The 22,309-nt window shown below is 38.8% G+C and overlaps 1 protein-coding gene across 1 annotated transcript in view; it reads right to left on the bottom strand.

The window, feature by feature from the left end:
- The window catches only part of SCML2 (Scm polycomb group protein like 2), a gene marked incomplete at its 3' end in the record, with an annotated part of 56,255 nt that overhangs the window by 12,566 nt on the left and 21,380 nt on the right, over positions 1-22,309 (bottom strand). The window contains exons 6-9 of the mRNA XM_084224051.1: positions 20,979-21,222; positions 8,805-9,055; positions 3,758-3,893; positions 1,737-1,940 (exon numbers count right to left, since the gene is read on the bottom strand). Coding sequence (XP_084080177.1) covers positions 1,737-1,940; positions 3,758-3,893; positions 8,805-9,055; positions 20,979-21,222 — 835 coding nt within the window. The remainder of the gene's footprint in view (positions 1-1,736; positions 1,941-3,757; positions 3,894-8,804; positions 9,056-20,978; positions 21,223-22,309) is intronic.

Raw genomic sequence — 22,309 nt, 5'->3', positions numbered from 1 at the left:
GCCTCCTATGGAAGGTATAATACTTTCTATAAAAGAATCAGTTCACAAAAGACTTAGATTTCTTTGCTTATTCTCTCCACAGCATTTTATTTTCTTGACAGTTTAAAAAAAAACCCAATCCAATCCTGAACAAGCCACCCTCTAATCCCAGGCTACAACTGTATTTCCTTATTTTATTCTACCGTTGCTTCCCTCTTATTCCTTGCTATTCATGTGCACAGCTAGGTGTAATGTGCTACATTAATCTAAGTCATATTTTACGCTTCACAAAACTTATCACATACAAATTTTTGATAAAATGACAAGGAGTGTTTGCTCAGCCACTTCTCAGCTACCTGTTTGACAAGCCAAGGAGAAGCAAGAGCTCAAGAACGGTAGAAACCCACCGGTGGCTTGTGGCTTACTATCAGCCAGACCAGGACTCTTGCTTCCAGAGCAGTCCACATCGCCAGGTTCCTCAAATCCAGATCACTGGCCTTGGGGTGAAGCCAGGTGCACAACAGTAAATCCTTTTTGTACAGAATTTTTGAATGCAAACAAGCCACAACTACATAAGGAATCTGAAATTTCTCTCTCCTGTTTGAAATTATTATTTTCAATTACTCAGTCACAGCCCAGAGATGCCACTGGCCTGTGATTTAGCCCTTGATCACAAACAGAATACTGGCAATGAACGTCTCAGGGCATTTTGCTCCAGAAAACTGACTTGTCTGAAATAGGTACAGCAAGGTATTAATAATATAACAAATGTTCATATATATTGAAAAAATAAAGCAGTTCCAGTTTCAAAACCACATATATATGATGCCATTAAACCTCTCCTACACAGAGGAGAAGCAGCATCCATCTTGTGCACGAACTCAGGGGAATGCCTGACAAGGCTCACTGTAGCTCTGCCACACACAGGCTGGGGTGCTGCTCTTTAAATACAGTTAGACAGCAACATCTTTATGACTACTTAACTGATCCTCTCTTCTACTAATCATCTTCCATATCTGGTGTTAATATAAAGAGATTAAAGTAATACCAGGCCTTTTACCACCACTGATGGAATTATGAATTGATGTGCTAACTGTTATAGATAGAATATTTCCTAGTCTAGAAGGAAAAAATATCAAGCAGCAGCTATTCAGATTGAGACATAGAGATAATTTATCTACAGACCTGCCATCAATATGTAAGAGAAATAAACCTATTCCATAATAGGTGACATAGGTGGATGAAGAGTGACCTAAGATACTGCTGCAGCTCTGAGAATGGGGCAAGGGAAGCAGCAGCAACTTTAACATGTGGAATCACTTGCCTGGAAGCTAAACAGATTAGTTTGAGACTTGTCACCCACTTGGTTAAGCTTTAAGATCACAAATGCCATGCATGGATAAGATTATGCGAATGACTTGAATTAATAAAGCAGATTATTTCACTTGTAGCAAGTTTATTTGACAAATGTTTGGCTACAGCTGCTAAATGAGGTACACAAGCTCTACTTAGTGTAAGAAACTAAATGTATTGTGCATTTGTAATTTAAACACTGCTATTGCTATATATTAATTTAAATTTAAAGAATTGTTCAAATCACTCTGAACTCAGAGTAAGATAAATCATACATCAATGTTCACACCTGTGTTTACACAGCTACAAAAGTGATATAAATTCATTGCAGCTACTTCAGTTATTCTGCCCCACCTCAAGTTCAACAAGTAAAGAAACAAAAGAAACAGAGCATCTTCACATACCAGTTATCATTTCCCCTCCATGATGGCCAGATTTCAGAAATCCAAAGACTGTTTTGGCTTGATAGGCACAATCCACACAAGCCTGTACAGCCTGCTGAAGTACCACATTTACAGGACCAGGTCCAAAATGGTCTGGAAGCTGCTGAACCTTCTTCTTATCCAGGTGAGGCCCAGAATTTCCATGTTTGTTCACATAAACACACACTGAAAAGGTACAAGCCATATTTAATGCCAAGGAACCAAGACATTTCCAAGTTAGAACTGCAAATTGTCATTTTAGTTTTAATCCTGCAGAAAAGTTATACTGGTCAACTCAAGAAGCTGAGCATGCACACATTTTCAGAGCCTGCAGAAAGTGCTCATCTACCAAGGTTCTCCTGACTGAATCCTAAAATCACTTTTTTTCCTGCTTTCTGAAGCCCTCTTCTACCACACTAATGTAGCAAAGCTGACATGATCTGTGCTTGTGTTTTGACTAATCTCTGCTCACACACTAGTCCCAGTAAAGTACAAATTACTGGCAAGTACTCCGAACTACCAAGTCACAATTCTACAAACAAGTTACTGCCTAATTTTTTTCCTATTTGAGAAGCTGCAACAAAGAGAACCCTATATTATATACCTTCCACTGATGCTCATCCTGCAGCACCCATATGGCACTAACACATACATCACACAGAGTGGCTACTGAAGGCCTGTAGCTTCAGAAGACCTGAACCACTCGCAGAATTTCCACACCACAATGTGGCTTGTCTGCTAAATAAACACTGCTTTACAAACACTAAGGTGATTTAAAGCGTAGCACAAAACAATCATATAGTACTTTTGTAACTCCTTTTTAAAGGGACAATGTGAAACTGTCCTCCAAAACAAGGCAGAAGAACATGGGAAACATGTAAATGATGATTTTTTTTTTCCCTGTTCATCCTGGTTGCCACATGACCATGAATGCACCCAAGACATTATTACAGCTTAATGAAAATATGTGCCTCTGTGGTGATTGAGCAATCTAAACAGTCTATTACACAAAGGACTGACATATTTTCTGAACTGTAGTTTGATTTTAGATAAAAACCCTAAGTATTTAAAAATAAAGTATTTCTACAAGAGTTTTAATGATGTAATGTCTTCGTGCATATCTGTTTACTCTCTGATGTCTGCAAATTGAAGGAAACTTATTTGTACAAATAATCAAAGCTACAAATCAACAGTAATAGATTGGCATTTTCTGTCTGGGCTCAGCAACAACTGTCTTGCAAAAGGTTTATTTTCCTAGGAAAAAGGTACTTGTTTTCCCCTCATCCATGACTGAAACTGGGCGTGAGAAGAGCCTGACAACTTCTATTGTAAAAACAGATTTTGAATGTAAAAAAGCAACACAAGCAAAATGATGGTAATTTATGGAGTTTTTAGAAAGTTCTGAGATTTTGGCTGACAATATATGAATTGTTTCACTATATGGTTACCAGTCCCTCAATGGGTTAGTTCATTTACTGGCTTATTTCTTTTCTGCCAATTCTTTTCAAGACACATTTCATTATATTTAGAGGCAAAAAAAATCAAACATGAGGAAAGAGGAATGTATTTCCTCTGATTGCCATTTCTGGGTTTTAACAGAGTTGTTTCTTTTCATGTAAGGCTATACAGAGATAAAATCTCCATTTTGTAACATTACAGTACAGCTTGTATTGGATCAGAATATCGTATGGGCTTTTAGGTACATCTATTCCCATTTCATACAAGGAGTAGGACAGACATGAAAGAACTGTACAGTTTCCTTCTTCACACAGGAACAAACTGCCAGGTCTAGCAGATCTATCAAAAATCCCTATGCCCCAGCACTTACTGCTATAATGTGGGCATCAAAATACCAGTTCTGAAAAGTAACTCTGGCTCCTATAAATATCTTTAAAAATAAGGCAGCTGGATAATGATTTACAGTAATAAGTTTGCAGCACATTCTTCATAAAAATGAAACTGCTTGACATGGAAGCCATTTCACACACTTCTTTGTTTTTTACCTGTGGATATAACTGCTGCAGTTGCACCAGACAAACTGATTCCATCTTTATGTATCTGTGCAGTGCCATTTTCCCCCTCAGGAGATGACTGAGGAGAAAGAGATGTAGGAGTCAGTTGTTCAGGCAAGATTTTTTTCTGTTAAGAGAAAAAAAAATAATCAGAGTCAAAATATTTAATGTTTTTTAAGGAGTCTGTACAACCTTCCTGCTATCAGTTACCATCTTAATGAATGTGTGTGGTTCCTTATTAGAAAAGTACCACACACAGCAGAGAAGGGAAGGTTCAGGAAAGGAAGACCAGAAACTGTCAGTTTGCAGTTACAGCTACTTTAGTAATGCAGTGGAAGACAAATGAATTAAAAAAGAACCCACCTTTACTTAGAAAGTGGGAAAAGAAAGAGCTTTATATACTACTTCACTACTCTCCTAAAAATCTTAGGAAGAGGTATTTTGGAGTATTTTCCTGTCCATGCCCTTCCAGCTGGGTTTACCTCAGCTCAAGTAAGTTAGCTGGGCTGTCTATGTACTGCCATTAAAAACCTAAGTCACAGCTAGGCATCGGCATTACAATGCACCTGTATTTTTCCTCAGCTTGTTTCAAAGGCGTTGAAATTCTCAAGTAACCACTTTCAGGAATTTTCAGGTGCTTCATGCAAAATATCAAACAAGCCTATAGTTACAATCTAGTCATGCTGGTTGCCAATACCCTTTCCTTTCCCAAAGCAAACTTATTTGCAGCTTATCATACGACAGATAACCAGAGTTCAGAGCACAGCAATTTACAGATTTAGAGGCAAAATTACATGTGCATTACTTTCTCTACCTGAGGAGAAGAGAATTTTGTTGTAATTTGGCTTGGACTGGGGTTTAGAAAAGAAATGTGCACATGGAAGACATTTCACAGAATCACAGAATGCCCTGAGTTGGAAGGGACCCAAAAGGATCATTGAGTCAACTCCTGGCCCTGCACAGGACACCCTAAGAGTCACACCACGTGCCTGAGAGTGTCCAAACACTTCTCAAGCTCTATCAGACTTGGTGCTGTGATCACTTCACTGAGTAGGCTTTTCCAGTGCCCAGCCACCCTCTGGGTGAAGAACCTTTCCCTGATATCCAACCTAAACCTCTCCTGACACAACTTCAGGCTATTCCCTTGTGTCCTGTCACTGGTCACCAGAGAGGAGATCAGTGATGTGTTTTGACATGCTATGAAAATACATAGAAATAAAAGAAAAAATAAATCGGAGTTCATCACTTTTCCCTTCACCACTTATTCCTGCCTGAGAACAGATTACTTTTTGACTCTCTTACCTAGCAAAAATTAGGAATGTAAGAGACTACCCAAGGTCTTGACACTGCTGAATGCAGCAGAGACTTTGGCAATGTAGTAAGGATTTACCATGAAAACTGATACGCAGTGAAGTAAAATTTCAGCTAAGGAAGGCTAAGCCCTCTTCCATTTCGCAGTATTCATCCTCTACACTTTTAGAAGCAGCCTATTTTTCATGTATTGAAAACCATGCAGAAAGCAATCATAATGTACACCTTCCTAAAAGAAGCAGTGTTTAACTTCTTCACAAAACCTAGAAAGAAGAAAGTAACTTTCTTCTGAAATCCAGGGCACTTAAAAAAAAATTCTGTGCCACTTACAGTTCGGAGAAGAGAGGTTTGGCTGGGGGAAGTACCTGACATTATGGCACTGGGTGGAATCACCATGAACATAAGAACTAGACTGCCAAGGCTCGGCATTGCATTGTGAATGAGATGAGGGGGCGCAGAACCAAGTAGTGATGTACTTGTCAGGAACTGACCATTTATCTTAACACTGGGTGACAGAAAGGTCTCCATCATTAATACAGAGAAAAAAAATGCACTTGGGAAGATTGAGGTTTTGATCTCAAGTCCAACATTCCTGAAGGCCTCCTCTAGCAGGGATTCTTGCCGGGGGGGCAGTTTTCTTTTACCATGCTAAAAAAAAATACTCATTTTTGGTATTGATATTGGTCAAATTGAGGGAAAAGATGAAGGAAATGGGAAAAAATGTAGGAATGAAAACAAAATTCAAACACTACAATAAGAGGAACCATCCACTCTCCACACCAATGCACACATGTGGTAAGACTAGCTGGCTGTTTCCTACCTTCTCCCTCAGAAGGGAATATAGCACGCCATGCCTGCTCAGCTGAAGCTCTCATTTTGCAGCCCCCCCATGATGGGCAGTGTTATTTCATGAGACAGGCCACAATCCCAGCAGGGCTGGGCACCATGGTTTCCTCTGGCTGGCCCCTGCCAGCTGGGAGGGCACACCAGCTCTGTCTGCCTGCAGAGTGCAGGGCTCACAGCTTCTACCACCAGGACAATACCAGCAGCTTCATCCTCATGCTTAAAAACTCTTTTTGGGGAGCTGAATTTAGGGCTGGTACCCACACTCAGACCAAGGGGTTTCTTCAAGAAATTCTGAAAGGAATTCTTTGCACTGTTTTGCAAAGTGTACTTTTAAAATATAAAGAAAGATGTACACAGGTTCCTTCTTTATTATGGAAGAGTAAAAACATACAGTGCAAGCTGTGAGAAACAAATGAAAACAAAATCCAACATGCATCTCCTACTCACAGAGCTTAGAAAAAATTTAAATAAAGGAGAAAAATGATGCAACAGCTCAACATTTCTAGCTGTATAACAAAAGTTAGTATCTGCAAAATGATAAATACTGCAACATAACAAACCTAAAGGGGCAAAGAAATTCAAACTCAGCAGAGAGACAGGCAGATACCAATGTCCCTAAATACACCAAATAGCCAGCTCACACTTGAAGCACAACCATTTAGTGCAACATCTGGAGAGGGGTTTTTTTTTGCATCAGTCTGGGGGGAAGGGGGTGGGGGTGAATGGAAGAAAAAAAGCACTTTCAAGCCTCTAGGCACATACCACTTGCATATTTGCATACATACTGTGAGGTGTACAGGCTGTATGGCTGGACTTCATGTCAGACACACCCTGTCAGCAGAACTCCCACAAAGCCCCATTTCCTCTCTTTACCCTTATGGTAACAGGTGTAATAGTCCAAAGAAAAGTTTGCACACATGTATAACATCTTGGCAATTTAACCACTTACCAAAGCAATAACAGCCTTCTGTGAATTCTCGAAAGGAGCTAGTTTTTCAAGTTTTTAATGCTGAAGTTAACAAAGCAAAAATCCCAAATTAAATGTATCAAACCTAGATTTTGCAAAACCTCTCTGTTGCCTGGTCTCAGAGAGGAAATCAGGAGGTACCTCAGATTTGCTGCCCCAGGACAGGGTATGTCAGCACTAACACCCATTCCCCAAACAGTACCTCCAAGCACTTCACACAAACCAGGTGTCAATGCTCCATGCAGACACCTTCAGACACCCAGGGCCCAGAAGCCTCTTCTAAAGGCAAGGCCTCCAACTACTGTTTCAAAACATAGATAAAGCCTCTCCATTTCTTTTTAATGAGAGCTAGAATTCTTACATGTAAGTGCACATCCTGCCACACCTGAATAAGACCTTAAGATAGGACAGTCCTGTGTTCCATGGTGTCCCTTAAAGCCCTGTCCAGACTTACAAAGAGCACCCTGCCCACCAGCTAAGCCTGGATAGGAGCACCTTTCTCCTCTTTAATCCCTGGCGCTGTGCATTTTTATACAGCAAGTAAGAGGCAAGGGGCAGGCAGCAGAGAAGATTGCTCAGCTTTCAATTTTTGGTCCCCAAACTAATTCCTTATCTTGTGATCATCATTTCAATGAAGTGCTGCTTCCAGTTTCATACTAGAGCTTCCAGCTATGCTCTAGTAATGTTACTTCACTAGCACTTCACACTGATCAGCACAGTCACTGGAAGGGAGAATCGCCACCTTGCCATTACTCCAGCTCTTCCCATGCATTATTAGGAACAGATCCCACAGCCCACACCAATACAGACTGGAGGAGAAAAGCCCCAAAACTTCTACTTTGTGATTCTTGTTCAGAGGAAAGGGGAATGAACACAAAAAATAAAACCCAAAAACACCAGGAAAAAGCACTGCCCCCCACCTCCACACGAGTGCTAATGCAAAGCAGGAAGGAGCACAAGGACAGACTCAAATTGCCTGAGGAAAGACATTGCAGGATTGCTACTCTTCTTGGACAGCCTGCTGTGCATGAGCAAACCTCAGAAAATAGACTGTACTTCCATGGCAATTCAAATTGCCCTAAGTCTGCCCTGCTGTGATCCTGTTCTTCCTTGCAGCAGATGTAGCATTTGTGCTTTTTTTGGGGTGGAGCAAACAAAAAAGGAAGTAGGAGGGATGGATGCTGTGCTAGCTGTCTACCAGATGAGCTCCCTGAAGATTGTTCATCTGCCAGTGCTGCTGTCAGTGGGGTGAGGGGACAGTGTGTACCTGATCAAAGAGCTCCAGTGGGTACCTGACCAAAGAGCTCCACCAGAGCTGAAGCTGGAGGCAGCTGCCAACACTCCAGGTCTGACTCAGCTGGGCAGGGAGAAAGGCATCATGCCTTTTAGACAAGGGCAGAATTAGGCCCACATCTAGAGAAAAAGAAGCTTCCTGCTTCATGCTAGTAGAAGCTCCAGGATTAAGGAGTCTCCACAAGATTCATTTGGCCAATCCAGCTGTATGCTTAAAAAGCCTAAATTACACAATAAAGTCCTCACTGTTATAAATTCTTTATTTCTAAACCTGAAAAAAAAACCAAACCAAAAATGCAAGCTCTATATATGGTTCAGTAACAAACTAACCCAAACTAAAAAGCTTAAATGTTTCCCTGTTTCTCTATTTCAGAATAGCATTTTTCAACACCAATTACTCACCCATAAATAAAACAGTAATCTTGTTGGGAATAAAATAATCCACAGGATCTTATACTAAAATATTCCAGAAGAGCTATTCTAAACTTTTTCTTGTAATCAGTTGCTAAAAACAGTAAAGCCCTGAAGGCTGAAGAGAAGATAGAAAATTAAGTAATAATAATTAAAAAATCTCACTGCAAAATTTTGCAATAAAAAGTAAAGTAGTAGATAAGGACTAACCTTTTTTCCAGGTTTTAAACTTTTTTTCCTTGTTTTAAGATTTTCAGTATGAGAGGTGCTTTTTGTCAGGGGAATATTTTTAGGAGACCTGCCCTTCTTGGGAACTGCAGACTGTCCAGGGGGTTTGCCCCGACCTGGTTTCCTGCCCCGCTGCGCTGGTACTGGAGCAGATTTCTGTGGAGACTGCATTGAACGCCGGGTCACTTTGGAAGGGGAAGATTGCATTTTTGCACTGCTCTTTGTAATGGAAACTGAGGAAAAACAAAAACAAAAGGGAAGGGGGGGAAAACCTCAAAATGAACAATGGAAAGCAACTTTTCTAACAAAGGCTTAAAAAAATAAAAGTGTACTGCACAATTTACATTGTAAAATGAATATACTTTTTACTTTGAACTTAAGTAGCTGGCATGAAACTACAGAACTTCATTGACGCCAAAGAGAGAACTCTTTGTACCCATTCTTTTACAGGGACTTTCCTAAGAGAAAAACATTCAAATAAAAATTGGGAAAAAACCCAAGAATTAATCCACTCACCTTATAAATGCTTCCCATAATTTCATTACAATATTTATAAAGTGCCATTCATCAAGAAGGCTTTCAAAAATACTTCATCAATTATAGAGCTTATATTACATCCCTTTTCCGCTAAGAGCGGCTTCCACAACTACAAGACATGCAAACTACTTCTAGGGAGCTACAAAACAACTTTGAGCATCAAAGAAAATCATCCCAGTGACAAGAAGAAACTGGTGACAGGCAAAATGTCTCTAATGAATATTTGTCTGAGATGCTGGTTTAAAAAGGTAAGCTCACATAACCATACCCAGATTTTTCTACCTGGTGCCATTCTGAAGACAAGATTCCAAAAATCAAACAGAAAGTATAATTTTTCTTCATTCTTAACACTGAAGTGATTTTCTCCCATGAGATGGGTTAATCTCCCATTCCAATTCAATATGGGATCCCAACAGATATCCACTTGGATATGTTCCAATATGCATATGCTGTGATAGCATTATAATCTGGTGTGAGGCTCCACAATGTAACCAGATTTCATTAAACTAAAATTTCCTAGTGAACAGGTCTTTTCCACCCAACTCGCTCTTCTCTGAAATAATGATGGTTTTATTTTAACAATTCCCTTCCCAATGGACAGATTAGACCACCAAAAGGCTGCCAAACAGAACATGAGGAGATACCCTCAATAAACCAGCTACAGCAGCACCTGTGGCCAACAAAAAGCAACTATTAAGTCCCTGTGGCTGACAAATACTCCATTCTGTTGGCCCAACCACTGGCAGGCAGATGCATAAATTGCAGGACAGCTAAGTAGAAGGGAAATGAAACAGGGAAATATTTTGACATCAAACCACCTCTGCTGAGAGGTATGGGAAAGAAACACACAACATATTTGAAATAATGTGAAACCTTTATACTAAAATCAGACAGCTTTCTAGTGTCAAACTGCCCCCATCACAGCCTTTTGCATCTTGCTGATCGTGAATTCATGTGATTCACCCCAACCTTAAATACCATAAATTTAATGTGACATAACTTAGAGAAGTATTGCAAGTTGGAGTTGAAGCAGGCTTTGACTGTGTTGGTCATCAGTGCCTGGCTCAAAGCACTAATTCATACTCGAAATGGAGCATAGGGGGCTGTTAATTCTGGATTTTTGTGAATTTGGAACCTTTCTTCCCTGAAAATATTAGTATGTTGAAGCTTTCTGGTAAGCAAGTAAAACAAAAAATAAAACACATAGATACTTTTGAAATGACAGATTGAGAAAATAAAATATTTAAAGATTGAGTAACAATTTTAGTGTCTAGCTCTATGAATCATATTCAACTTAACAGTCCAGCACCTTGCTTTATAACTGTTTCTTTAACCCTGTATTTTTATTCAGGAGTTAACTGTTACTCAGTATTTGCAATAGAAAATGTCACTATTTCCAAATTCACTAAGATTAAATACACACTGCACACAGACTTCTTATAAAATACAAGTACTACTGACACACATTTCTAAAGCAGTAAGAGCATTTACATACATTGCTATTTGCCTGATTCACTTACTAATCTAATATTCCTTAATGGCAGTTCAGAAGAAATCTCTTCATTATGGCTGGTCACAATCCTAATACATCAAATGCAGACGTGATATCCCGAGGTATCTGAGAAGGGCCACCTTCTGGATGTACAAAGCAATCACTTTCCTTTTATTTATGTATGCCAAAACATATTTTCATATGCAATGACAAAATAAGATGAACAGAATTCTAACCAAATGCTGGCACAGCATTACTCTTATGTTCCTAAGTTGCTGAATGATAATTCACGTTAAGCTGTATATATCTGGAAAGCAGAACAATATCAACTGTATCCTGTACAGTACACTACATATTATACTTACAACAATATAAATGCAGCTATTTTATTTATTTGTGCCACACAACTATGCATAGAACAAAACAATCATGACCTTGTAAAGAAATGTTGTTTTACAAATTCTTTGTGCTTCTGCCTATGCTGAAATCTAGCAAATGCATTTCTAGTCTCCCACAGTAAAGACATAGCTGTTGTTAAATACACGTTACTTTCAAGTCAACAGGTTCTAGGAGGCACAGGTATCAGTTTTGGACACTGGGCAATCCCTATTCCCTTCCAGAAGGACATTTACCAGACAAAGAGTAACAATGCAAACAGCTCTAGCCACTTCCTGCTGCCCTCTTGAACCACACACATCAAGCACTAACTTATCTCAGCATCTTCCTACCTGTATATGCCAGAGGACCAAATATGAGCAGCATTAACCATTAAGGGGGTGGGGGGAATCAGGTCCCACTTGGTATTCTTCCTTCTGCCTAGGGCTGAAGCTGCTTTTTTTAATAGGCAGGACTACAACAAAGCCCATGCTGCCTGGGCAGCATCCCAGAGATAGCAGCAAATGAGGAAGCTGCTATTTGCATTTGTTGATTTAAGAGAAGATGGGGGGAGCACAAGGGAGTGGGAGACTGCTGAAGTAATTCCCATATTGTCTGCAGGCTGTATTGACAGTGATCATCAGTCACCTGCTCTTACTTCCCTCACCCCGGCCTTCAGAGGGAGACCAAAGGTTACACTGGGTCACAGGATCTGGAGGGAAATGAAAAGACATGCAAAATCAAGCTGCCAACCCACTGCATCTGTAGACAGAGTTATCCCCACTAGGCCACATGTTCCAAAAACTAAGACATTTTAATAGTCTCATGAGAACTTGTTAAAATATAACGATGAAGAGAATAGAGAGGAAAAATGCCAAGCTCTGCTTGCAATTACTGCAGTATTTAGCTGGGATATTTACAACCAAAAAAGCACATTTGCCTTTTGAGGATGCTGCTTTGCATCACAAAGGCCCTCTCATTTGCACAAACAAAATCAAGCATTTGTGTCATGCTGCTCATCTACAGAAATATCCACCGCTCCACTTTCAGGAATGGGATGCATTGCATGGCTTTTCTTCCCAAATATCTCATTTAGAGCCAAAACCTGTACAGACACCCTTAATAACTGAAGAACGGAGGTCACACTACACAGATACACTTTAGTATAGAAATGTTAGCAACTAAGCAGCACTTTCAGAGTTCACAGAGCTCCAGTCATACTGCCACGTTTGTGTGAGCTATAGGTACCTAGCCCTTCATGCAACCCACAGCTTTCAAGATTTCAAATTACTTCTCTTTCAAAACATTCTTTCTTTCCTCCCCCAAACGGTTCTGTGAGAATCCCAACACCTGGGAACTCTGCATTTAATAGAAGAGAAACCCCAGATCCTGTATTTTGGAACTCACAAAACAACCGGGAGATGCACGGCTGCAACTCAGTCCCTCGCTGAAACAAGCAGACCCACTGCAATCAACTGAGCCCATTTGCATGAAAAGGACTCAAAAGGTTACACCTCACAAGGGCCAAATTCTGCTTGCAGAAGCAGAAGAACTTCCCAGACACAGGTAGAACTGCAAAATTGACCCCAGAATGTTATCTCCAAGATCTCTTGCCAGAATAAGTAACATATTTAAGACAACTGCGAATTCTGAAGCTACTGAAACCTCCAGTATTTGGGAAGGGGATGGAACAGATGACAGCTCAAAAGCCTGAATTCTCATGCAATTCTAATTAGTAAAATTCCCTCAAATAATCAGCAGTGACAGTTTCACTCCATGTTTTTATGAAAAGCAGGGGGAAAAAAGGGTTCAGATTTGTAATATTTAAGCATTATAAATCTCCCATTCGGTTAGTGCCACAGAACAGCAATTACAAGACAAGACTTAAAACAACTGATGGGAAATTACTCAAAGCAAGGTAGGGGCTCACTGCTGTGCATTCTGTGAACACAGAATTGCTACCTGAGGTGAAGGTGCCAATTATGCCACTAAAAAACGTAGTTCACTTTGAAAATCAGGTTTTCTTTCAAGAGATAAATTATTCTATTTGTACTGTAGTATTGTTTCCTATGCCCCACGAATATATAAACACAGTTCTTCTGAGAATATAAAAGCTTGGTCCTTCTGTCATGTACAGACAAAAAAAAAAAAAAGAAGAGGCAAAGAGGTTTAGCAACTTACTCTAAATCCATGTGAGCATTCCACAGGAAAAGTAATGGAAACATATCTGCTGAGTTCTAGCCTGGAGTTTTAACTATAAAACTAACCTTCTTTAATACAGTCAGTTATTATCATGAGAGTTTTGACAACTGGCAAAGGAAGTGGAAAAGATTAGCAATTTTTTCAAAACAGCTTACTGCCAAGGATTATAAAAATTTATGTCCTTATGTCTCAATTGAACAACAGAGCCATACAAAAGCATAACTATCTGTAATACATTCCACCTCTTCCTATCTGTGTTTGGATGACTTCTGGTTATGAGGTAGCTGTGAGATACTAATTGATATGTTGCTATGATACAAAATCAGGTATAAGTCATTATTCTGCTATCTAAAAAGCAACATCACACTTGGAAACTTCAACAACCACCTTGGCAAGACAGGGACACTACAGCTTGAAACTTTCTTCTTTTTAGATTTTAGTTTCTGTTACCAATATAATAAAAGAAATAAAAAAAGTCTCTGGGAAAATTTTTAGCCTACCTTACACAGGACTGAAAGGTAAAATGGAGGCTGCCAAGCAATGTAAGACAGAAATGAATTAAAAAAAAAAAAAAAAAAAAAAAAAAAGCATTCCTATGCCAGTGACCTCCCCAGGCAGCACTGTAGCACCTTCAGTCCCTCAGTCCTTCACCCCCATTCCCAGTCCACCACATTTTCAAGAGGTAGGCAAGCCAGCCCCTATAGAAGCAACCACTGAAAACACTGTTTAAGATCCATCAAACCCTGCTGCTAACCAAACTAACACTCATCACTTCACACATCACCAAAAAAACCAAGTTCTCTCAGGTAAGATAGGGCATGGAATATGTGGGATTTGGGGGGTTACAGGCAAAACAGAAGGAAGACTCCTGGAAGATCTTTTCAGTTAGCCCCCAGAAACCAAGAACTGTGAAAAGCCAGCTTCTAGACTCATCTTTCAACAAGCATGGCCATTGCAACCACATTAGCAAAAATACCTAAACCAGACAAACCCCAACAAAAAAAATCCCTACATTTTGTTGATAATCTGGAAGGAAGGAAGACAAGGAAGAGAGCAAGCAAATAGCTTGAACTATCAAAACGGCATCAACTTGAGTTACCTGAAGTGAACTTAGATGTGCTGGTGATGAACCTGTCAATAAGCCCAGCAAGGCACAGCTCTACAAACTGGGTACAAATTTAACAACCTGACTTTTCACCCAATCATTACTGATTCTGCCTTGGTTTAACCATTATTTTTCCCCAAACAGCATAAACAGGATGAAAGGCGAGCCCAAAATGACACAATACAATGCAACAAGCTTCTAGGGAAGAAAAAAGACACACAGAGCACTGTCACAGACACATTTTATGAAAAATCTTTTCTTTAAGATTTTTTCTCCTGAGAAGCTGAGAGGCCTCAGGAACAGAATGTAAACAATGATTGTCTGCTGCTGTGGAATGCAACAGGTGGATCTGTGATTGGTCTTACGTGGTGGTTTCTAATTAATGGCCAATCACAGTCCACCTGTCTCGGACTGTGCAGACAGTCACAAGATTTTATTATCATTCCACTCTTATTCTTTTCAAGCCTTCTGATGAAATCCTTTCTTCTATTCTTTTAGTATAGTTTTAACATAATATATATCATAAAATAATAAACAAGCCTTCTGAAACATAGAGTCAGATCCTCATCTCTTCTCTCATCCTGGGACCCCTGCGAACACCACCACAGAGCACAGGTAGTGCAATGCAACAACTTGTTTTGTCTCAGCATGTGAATGACAGCACTGATACTCTGGACATAGCTTATAGTTACTAACACAGATTTGGAAAATATCTACTCAATCACATCCACTAGAAGGGCACCACAACCATTGGCTGTGGCTTGGCACACCCTTTTCTGCTTAGTCCCCACAGGAATAGGGTCTTTTATTACTCAAGCTGCAGGTGGGAGGTCTGTACAGTAGTACAACTTTCTGTTTAGACTATAATGAAATACCTGCAATGTCAATAAGACCCAAACAAGTGCACATCAAAAAAAAAAAAAAAAAAAGTCCATGTAACAGTCAAAATACATGTGTTGGAGTACTTCCAATTTACAAGAAAATTACAATTACCTTATAAATAAACATGGTAAGATGACAGGGAATGCAGACTTACAATAAGGTCACATCTTTGGGAAAGGCAAAACCTTTATTCTTTCTTAAGTGATTACTGCCCTGTAGCAGCACAACCCAAGCCTTGCTGCAAGATGTCAAGAAACATTAATACCAAATAAAAAAAGCTTAACATTTGAGAGAATGTGGCAAATCAGGTTTTAGCCTAAAGCACCGAAGAGATTTTAATGCACAATTCTGAAGACAGCATAAATCTGCTTACTGTGTGTGCCTAACTACTGTGATCTGCTCATGAAAAGAGGCTGGCTGCACTGACAGAAAAATAAAACCTCCAGCAGCATGAAATTTTACCACTTCACTTTTTTTTTCTTTAATGAAACTTAATTACCATGCTCATCTGAATTTTTTTTTTGGCTACTCCAAACATCACAGAATCTTCACAGATCTTACTATAGCTCTGTATAAAGTTTCAACACTTCTTTTGTTTCATCTGCAAACAGGGCAAATACTTAAATTTGTAGTGATGTTGCACATTTGTGCACAACTCAGCTGAAAACATAACAGAGCTTATTTTCACATAATTTCATCAACAACAGAGAAGACCATCTCTAGTATCTAGCTCAGTAAAATCTGCACAAAGTAAACATTGAGAAAATGACTGAAAATTAAATAAAACTAAGAAATCATAAAACAGGCAAATAAGATATTTTTAAATCTGTGCTTGGGCCTGTATTGCTCTTTTGCTGCAGACAGTTTTAGAAGGAAACCTTTAACATCAACATGCTGATTAGCATAATGAAAGAAGATTGCTCTCACTGCCAATAAATGCACTAAATTAGGAGAAAAGCAACGATGGGACACAGGGTGTGGAAAAGGGGGAGACACAGGAGGGTGAAAGAAAGAATATGACTAATGGTAAAAGCTACAGTGTATCATGGTTTTGGTTGGTTTTTTAAAATCATTTTATCATCTTCCTTTGGCCTCCCAAATTTTTAGAGCACAGAGAGCAGTTCCAACTTTTTGAGTTCTTCTTCAAAAATCCAGCTTCATAAGGCTGGGGGGATTTATGGATATGTAGAAACTGATCCTCCTCTTTCTGTTCACATCTAAATGATAGACAGTACTTAATACTGAAATCAATCTTTGCAGGTGAAACTACTTATTGTTTCCCACATGGCTTGTCCCCAGTTGTTCTTTTGTTTTCTCTCTTTTATGAAAAAGGTTTTACTTCTATTATAAATAAAAAGGTGGGTTGCCTAAGTAACTGACATTTACATGTAATAACTAAACAGTAAAATGAATTTATACAGAAACAGCAAATAGAAATTGTTTGGACAATCTCCAGTCACCTGCTGCTTACTTCAATCATAAGCCTCAAAATACAACAAGCTACAAAGCAACACATGAATATCAAGAATATTCTTGGGTATAGTAACAGATTTCTATTATTCAACAGAGTAAAGTAAAAATTACAATCTATTGGGGTTAAAGAGAAAAGTACAATACATTTGGCCTAGAAAAAGAGTGAATAAAAAAACATGCAGAAGACATAAAACTTTAAAATCCTTCTTAAAGTATATCAAAAGCATAAGTTACACGCACCCAAGAGATGACCAAATTTTAGAATGAGCAAATGCAGAAGGCAACACTAAAACAACAAGACTGAATTTATTTTGCATTCGTACTCACTCCAAGGAAGCACACAATATCAGTCTAAGTCCAAAAATCCCAAATACCAATTTATGAATAATCATGGAAGGAACAGCAAACATAACAGAAGGCACCACTAGGTCACTAAGTTCCCATATTTTGTGCACTTCTGGATCTATAGGGGGATACAGTATGGGTAAATGAAGGTGGTATAGAAGGTAATCTTATCCCCCCAATGAGTTGCAGCTGGACCAATTACTAAAGATTAGAAGCAGACTGATCTCAACAGGCCACACCTGTAGCCCATAAGAACAAGTGGTATAAAAGAGTGGATTGGTGGGACCTGGAATAAGAGGAGTCAGATGACTGCTACAAGGAGTAGGAAGTGCATAGAGGAGCTGCATTGCCAGAAACTTCAAGGAGGTATGAAGCCCTGGTGATGTGCAATCGTTGCACTATAATGGCGTTAGAACTCGTGCTGTCTAAGGTGACATCAATCCAGTAGCTCAAAAATGCCATAAGTGAAAAGGAAACAGGGCAAAAGAACAAGGGTGACTAGAGGAATAAAACTGATCCCTGAAGAACAAAACCAAAATCTTCCTGTGCAAGTACTGAAGTACAAGAAACCAAGGACAACAAATGAAAGAACCAGCAAGGAAAAGGAATTTCTCCTTTTCCACAAAAACTATACTCAAGTAGAGAATGCCTTATGTTATAGGTGCTAAAAAGGATGTTGTAGGTGCTTAAAGTTCAGATGGCTCCAGTATATAATTGAACAGGTTAGATCAAGTTCCTCCTCTTTTCTACTAAGTACCTGAGAAGGTAATCAGCATAAAAGCATTATTCTGGGCTTGGAAGGACCTTGGCTGCAGATGGACAGATACTAGGAAGACTTGAGCAAACCTGTCTCCTATGTGCTTACGCTTTTCTTCAGACATCTGCTTTCAGCAGAGGTCCTACATTCTCTCTGGGTGTCCTAAAAGGCTAAGAGAGTAGACAGTTGAAATACAATCTTCCTTAATTTGCATACTGTCTCCCTTACTGCATTTAATCTCTCGTTCAAAGGTTAAATTAGACGCCAAAATACATCTCATGGCAGAAAATAGTTGTCCTAGGTACGAGTGAAATTTAAAGCATCATTTATCACTTTTATACTTAGATTGCAGGATACTGGCTTTGCATGGTCACTAAAATCTGAGGCTTTTTGTTTCAGCCCTCTAAATAGTGATTTAACACCTTTAAATGCTTTCAGCTTTACAAAAATCAAGAATACTTTTCATGTTCACTCTGGAATTCAAGCCACTCTTAAGTCAATTATTTTTCACTTTCTATTGCAGAAATTCAAGCCAGAAACACTGAGGTAGCCAGCAGGAAAAAAGTCCAGACCAGAATAACACTTCAATACTCCAAGGAAATTCCTACAATGTAGTACCTGTAATATTTTCTCCCTTAACAGGAGTAGTTAATGTTAGTGTGACGTAATGAAGAATTCTGACAACATCATCATATTTCTGAATTCAAATTACTTGATTATACTGTTCTTGAAGCTATTATTTAAATCTTAATAAAGGATTGTCATTGCAGTTATTTAATGGCTCAACAGCAATCAAATAACAATGAAAAACCTAACCTGAGAGCAAAAAATATTTCATCCAGATATGTAAATTCAACAAGTATGTATAACACATACAAACATAAAACATAAATAAAAATAACAACACAAAGCAAAATAGAAATAACAAATTATTTATGCTCAGAATGGGGAAAAAATGAATACACAATTTCAAGAAAACTGCAGTTAACTGTGGCCTCACTTCTGGAAACACAAATAAAAATCACTCCAGCCTGCACCTCTCTGCACTCAGTTTCTATTACATGTCCAAAATTCTCAATTTTAACTACAAATCTGTAAGAACCCTGCTTCAGATTTTATTAATGCCTGGAGTGTTTTTGTTTCTCATTACAAAGCAATAGTATCCTAACTGGATAGGTATTTCAAGTCTGAAATTTGTTTGGCTTATTACCTGAAGAACTGGATTACATAACCAGCTTTACTCATTGTCAAACAACCTTGAGCTCTATCAAGCACTAGTCAGGCAAGAAAAAATTCTGGATGTCTTACCTCAAAATATGCTGGCTTTCCAGCATGAAATTGGAGTAGACTAAACAATTTAATAATATTCTTTCCAGAAGATGAAATTGGACTCAGTAATCTAAACTATGACAAAAATAAGTTTTAAAAATTCTATGCCACTTATTTACACAGCCCCTCTTGTGTATCACAGAATGGGTCAGGTGGGAAGGGACCACAGTGGGTCATCTGGTCCCACCTCCCTGCTCAGGCAAGGTCATCCCAGAGCACATGGCACAGCGCTGTGTCCAGACAGCTCCGGAATATCTCCAGTGAGGGAGACTCTGCAACTTCTCTGGGCAATCTGTTCCAGTGCTCAGTCACCCCCACAGTAAAGAAATAATTAACTTAAGTGTAATAACACATCTCATTCATGATCTCTCAAGACAAGGTCACCCTGCTGAAGAAGCTGAGAAAGACACTTTAGAGACTGGGAGCACAGAAACAGTAAGACTAAGGTCAGTGTGGTACCTATTAGATGACTTCTGATCCAATGTCCATCATCCTCACCTGCCTTTCCCCTTCCCTCTCACTGCAGGTCTGTACCAGCAGATCATTTGGACAGTACAGAGTTACTTCTTTGCTGAAATCTGCCAGAATGGACTAAATGTGATTCCAGGTACTATGACCCCTGGCAGCAACTTCAGACAGCCAGGTGAGAGCAAGGATGCAGAGGTGCCTTTAGGTAATTCCAGTTAGATTTTCCATAGAGTTCTTGATCTGCTAGCAAAAGACTGAGAAAAATGATGGAAAAGGCCAGGAAACATTACTGATTTCTTGCCTTCTTGCTTCTGTTCCTTTCCTACTTCCAAGTGAGAGTTCTGTGACACCAATCTATTTGTCCCTTACTCACCTAACACCAGCTATGAAAATTCTCACTGAGAACAAATAATTCTGGTTAATAAAGAAATTAATTAAAATATTATTCCCCTCCTTCAAAACCTCTCTTCCTGACATTTTTTATGGGGTGAGGATAGAAAAGCTCAAACAGTTTGACAGAAAAGCCTTACACTACAGAAACCTAACAAGCAGTTCCAGAGGAGCAAAGGGATTACACTGAGGGATATCCCTCTTCATGCTATTTCCCTTCTTTCTAAGGCAGAGAGTTACTCATTATAAAGCAGCCATTAGTTAAAGAGACACTATCACCTGATCAACAAACATCCCTAAAGGCAAGAGGATGACAAAGCATTCAGAATAGGAAGCTGCAAGACAGAATTTTGTGAGTATGAAAGAAGAAATATTAAATATATAGTTTAGACCTGCAATTATCACAGAAGCAAAGGCTACTTTACTTAGCAGTTAGCATAACAAAGTGCTGCAGCAGCCAATATATTAGTATCACTAAACAGGAGCATGTATCTATCAATAATACAAACAGCAAATCTAGTTCAAGATTCTTTACAAGCACACAAAAATTAGAGGTCATCAGAAGTCCTCCTAACAGTATTAAATAAAACCTGCTCCCAGAGATACTATGAACAGGCAAAAACGGTTTCCCAGCAATTTCTATTAGCTTTAAGCTGCATAAAGAAAACTCAACAACATTTCATCCTTGTCTGCTACTCACAAATCAAATCTTCAGTCTTATCTGCATATAGCCAGCTGGTTTTTAAAATTCTGCTGTAATTGAGGAGAAAAACAATTAAGCAATATTATTAGTCATCTTACCATTGTTCCCTGGTGGTTGTAATGCATCTCCTGTCAAGCTACACCATCCGACTGGGAAAATATCTCGAGAGTCACACCTGCACCAATAGTCAAATGCTCCTCTCCAACCATCAAATGTAACAAACACTTCATCTCCTTTAACATCTCCAATGGTTGCTGGGCAAATCAGGTATGGGTTCTTCCTATCTATAGCTTCAAGTTTCATTCCAACTTTAAAGCAGTTTGGCACAGGTTTTGGTGGTTCCTACAAAAATAAACACGGTAGAATATTTGTATTTCTATGACCTCTTGAAAAAAAACAAAACTAAGTAACAGCCCTTTTTTTATTCCCTCAACACTCTTACTACTTACAACACTCTTACTACTTACAGTCACTACTCTCAGGAAGTTATAGAAACACATTCAAGGAAACTTAGTCGTATTTCAAATTTGCCTTTGCTCTTCTGTACTACAAAAATCTTCATTCTATTCCCCCAAAACACAGCTGGGATAATTAGCAAAATTCTCCATGACAGAAAGACCCTGATAAAAGTATTTACATAAGCAATAGGTTGCAACCAATACATTATGTCTGGGCAGCAAGACAGCTAAGACACTAAAATGAAATTATTACATGCTAATAAAGAAGAGGTTTGCAGAGCATGGATATTTCTGGGGACTGATAACTGTCTGGTAAAAGCTTTACCTCTCAATTAATCCATGAAAAATTCATTAGCATTGGACATTATTTATAGGCCTCTGTTAAATCACTTGGCCTTAGACCAATTCCAAGAGGACAAAAGAAAAACAAAAATCAAGTGAATGTAACTGGTAGAAGTGTTCCTCCACAGCAGGAATTGTGATCTGACAGAACACAAATTACCACCTTAGCCTCAAGTACCTTATTATCCAAGCCCATCTCAGATCTGCTGCAGGCTAGCACAGAGAAGCATGGCTCATCATGCCTCAAAAAATGTATATTACCTTATCTAAAAAAAAATTATAATTATATTAACACCAAGTGATGTGATTGCAGGCCTAAACCCAACTGTTTGATTTGCTGACATACATCTCAGTATCCAAAAAGAACACACTCAGTATGACAACAGGTTTTATCATCTCAACAAAAAACCGAAATATTTTAATATTATTGTTATTTTTATATAATTTTTCCATATTTCACAGTAACTTACTCAAGAGTCAAAAAACTGAATGGCTTTTTCTTCTATTTTCAACTACTTTCTCACTACATTTTAAATGATGAGTGTGTGCCCAATGAATAACAAAACCTTTCAAAGCACTACTGTATTCCAATGGGTCTCATTCCCCATTAATATTTTTTACTCCTGTGC

This window comes from Fringilla coelebs (assembly GCF_963513975.1).
Source record: "Fringilla coelebs genome assembly, chromosome: 2".
NCBI lineage: Eukaryota > Metazoa > Chordata > Aves > Passeriformes > Fringillidae > Fringilla > Fringilla coelebs.
Note: the sequence above shows the minus strand (reverse complement) of the source record. Positions and strands in the feature narration are given on the sequence as shown.